This window comes from Cryptomeria japonica, chromosome 3, assembly GCF_030272615.1.
Source record: "Cryptomeria japonica chromosome 3, Sugi_1.0, whole genome shotgun sequence".
NCBI classification, from domain to species: Eukaryota; Viridiplantae; Streptophyta; class Pinopsida; order Cupressales; family Cupressaceae; genus Cryptomeria; species Cryptomeria japonica.
This window is the reverse complement of record NC_081407.1, coordinates 165,916,494-165,919,599: the sequence shown is the minus strand read 5'-3', so window position 1 is coordinate 165,919,599 and position 3,106 is coordinate 165,916,494. Positions and strand designations below refer to the sequence as shown.

Genomic DNA, 3,106 nt, shown 5'->3' with positions numbered 1-3,106 from the left:
TATAACCAGTCATTTTCAGAATTGTCAGCATAATTCATGATTTAGAATCTCATTCAAACCTAGCTATGACAGATGAGGACCGTATTGACAAAAGCATTCAAATGACAAGGTAAAAAGCAATTGTAATATCGTTCAGATACCGAAAAATCAGATGTCTCAGAATAAACATCTCACCCAAACAAAAAAGGAGAGTATAAAGATTTCAAAACATTTTGGCATGCTGCTCAATTTTTTTTTGGTAGAGTAGTTTATTATCAAGTTTAAAAAGATTAACAATGTAAACAATTTTAGAAACTTAAGCGAGTGTAATAAAGGCAATGGAACTCATACCCGCAAATCAGTAATATAGAACAGTATTATTAGGAATTTAGGAGGATAGTTTACAGGTATGCAAGGCCAAAAACACCTCAAAAGCACAAAACTTGTTATTTCTGTAAACTGTATACATATTTGATATGCAAAAAGGAAAAAAAGGTAATAGGTTCGTCAAGGGAACAATCATGATCACAGATCAATGTACGCTTCCAGCAAACCACATGATATTCTTGATTTCAAATCAAGAGGAGTAGCCAATAATTATAATTATCGTCCAATAAACCAAACCAGTAAAAAACTTTGCAATAAACTCCGGTAATACTATGTGGCCTCTCTTCATGGCAAAAAACTGGAAAAAGTGTCACAAGCTAATCCACCCATAGTCCAAATCCATATACGATGATACAAAAACATAATTACCGCAGTCTCCTTGCTTCTCTTTCAGATTCCAGCAGAGTAAGGATGTCACCTTCTCTGACAGGACCTTTCACATTTCGCATAATGAGACGATTCTGGTCATCCAGAAACTTCACTCGAACCTGTGTAACTTGACCTCTTGATCCAGTACGGCCAATGACCTTGACCACAACTGCCATCTTCACACCCGCATCCATGGTTTCCTGCTAAGGCATACAAGAGTAACAAATACAATTGAGGGTATAATCATTAGGAACAAGTGTAAGATTATTAATTTCCAACAATCTGGAGAAAGCCTAGGAACTAACAACATCGTGATATAAAGGAGGGAACAGATGTTATTAATTTGCTCAGTTTTCAACCACTAAAACATGTGCATAAAGTGGATTGACTAAACTTCAGCTAATCCTTGACAATCGTATGTTTGAACAATTTTTCTGGATCAAACTGCGTTGAGTTATCAACAAAATTAACATTTTGGATCATTCTACATGATCCAGCATTAGGATTACATAAATATGTTAGAAAATTGCACAATTAAGCACATATAAATATCAATCAAGGAGGACAAGGAACAAAAGGCTGACAATAAAAGAAAAAACAGAAAAAAAAAAAGAAAAGAAAAGAAAACAATACAAAATAAAGGAATGCAAAATATTATAGAAAAAATAAATAAAATATTAAAATTAAAACAATTATATATACCTTGGAGGAAGTTCAATTGTGGGGCTAAATCAACAGTTCAGATGATTCACTGGGCACTATAATACCAAAATGCCAAAGTAAATAGCTATCAAAAAGTATGAACAGCTAATGTCTATAAACATGCTTCTCTGCCACTACTGTAGGAAAGAATGTAAATATGCATCTAAAACTTAAAAGTTGTATTGCCATATAACAGTAGAATGAGATATAAATGTCTGAATGTAAATATGCATCTAAAACTTAAAAGTTGTATTGCCATATAACAGTAGAATAAGATATAAATGTCTCGTGGGATCATATTGTTGTTCCTAGAAAATATAGGAGAACCATCTATATATCATTCTTATCATTTTACAGTAAAACCTTTTAAAAATTAAATTCGCAGTAGTATCACTATGTAACAATATTAAAATTAATGAAACAATATAAGCATTACAATAAGGGCTGTCTATCCAATTGATTGAGCATGACCGCAAGAAAGTGGTTAAAGAAGTGTTCAAAATAGTGCTATTAATGGTTAACTTTAACTCCTAAAACAGCTTGATTAAAGCTACTTTCTGGAATCAAACCATCTAGACACGCTGTAAAGAAAAATCAAACCAAATTAAGTTAAAATTTACACTTTAAGAGGTATTCTGGATGATATGATGTGCATCCAAATGTTTTTTTTACAGGTTTGGCATATGTATTAATTTACAAGCCCAAATAAATTCCCACAAAGCACAGTGCCTAGGCACCAGCGAAGAAAATCTAAGAAATCTAGAATAACGGGGACAAACGAAGAATTTGCACGTCTGTAAAAATTGTTTGTACATGGAAGATGGCAGAACTAATGTACAATACAAATCAAGAATCTGAATCAGCCAATTGTGCATAAGGATCACGGTAATATGAAAACCCTTGTGTATCTTTCGACATAAATATTTAAGGATTTTACGTTAAATAAACTGAACACGACGGAAAGCCATTAACTGAAACAACACAAAATTGGGGTTATAAAGACACCGATTAGCGGTCACCATACAAATCTGTTAACATCGAATTTGATATATATCTACAAATTATATTCTGAGCCAGCGAAAAAATAGCTTACCAAATCGCGAGCCTTAGAAAATTAAGAGTAGAAAAATGTTTTTTTTTTTTTTCACGCTGCTGCGGCTTGATCAAAACGCCAAGTATTGTGAACCAAATTCACAAGATATAATTAACAGCGAGACTCTGTAGGGTTTTAGAAGGCTTGCGAAACCCTAATCCATCTAAACCGTTTAAACCCATTTGGTATAACCACCTTTCTAAGGTTCTGGTCCAGTGAAGGGGGCCAAAATATTCGATGCCTTTTTAATCGAGAGGTTTTATGTTCATTTCTTGAGCACTCAACCTTTCAATTATTAATTTTGATTCTAAGGAATCAAAAGAATGATAATTAAAAGCTCATTAATAAATTTCACATGTATCAATAGTCACACTTTTTAGCACTACCAAGGCATTTGTGCATGACTACTAAGACATTTGTCCATAAGTATTGACAATTTAAAGTGCACGGTTATTGGGGCATCTTTAAGTAGGTATTGAGTGACACTTTGAAATCTATGTTTTTTGACCCTTGTGCGCATAATGGATCCCACTGGGTGTGACACTACTAGGTACCTAGAAGTCGGAACAATAGCTA

General features: G+C 33.5%; 1 protein-coding gene across 3 annotated transcripts; it reads right to left on the bottom strand.

Annotated features, from left to right (window-relative positions):
- Window positions 1–335: 335 nt before the first annotated feature.
- On the bottom strand, window positions 336–2,764 carry LOC131048321 (small ribosomal subunit protein eS28). 3 transcript variants are annotated; one of them, XM_057982234.2, is made up of 3 exons: window positions 2,531–2,764; window positions 1,438–1,493; window positions 336–935 (listed from the first exon to the last, which is right to left on the bottom strand). In XM_057982234.2, exon 3 carries the CDS (start codon window positions 927–929, stop codon window positions 732–734), a length of 198 nt encoding a protein of 65 aa, XP_057838217.1. In that variant the 5' UTR covers window positions 930–935; window positions 1,438–1,493; window positions 2,531–2,764; the 3' UTR covers window positions 336–731. The 3 variants fall into 3 exon arrangements, with proteins under 3 accessions (XP_057838217.1, XP_057838216.1, XP_057838218.1); XM_057982233.2 differs by lacking the exon at window positions 1,438–1,493 and having other exon boundaries at window positions 336–938; window positions 2,531–2,763; XM_057982235.2 differs by lacking the exon at window positions 1,438–1,493 and having other exon boundaries at window positions 2,531–2,758.
- Window positions 2,765–3,106: the final 342 nt, after the last annotated feature.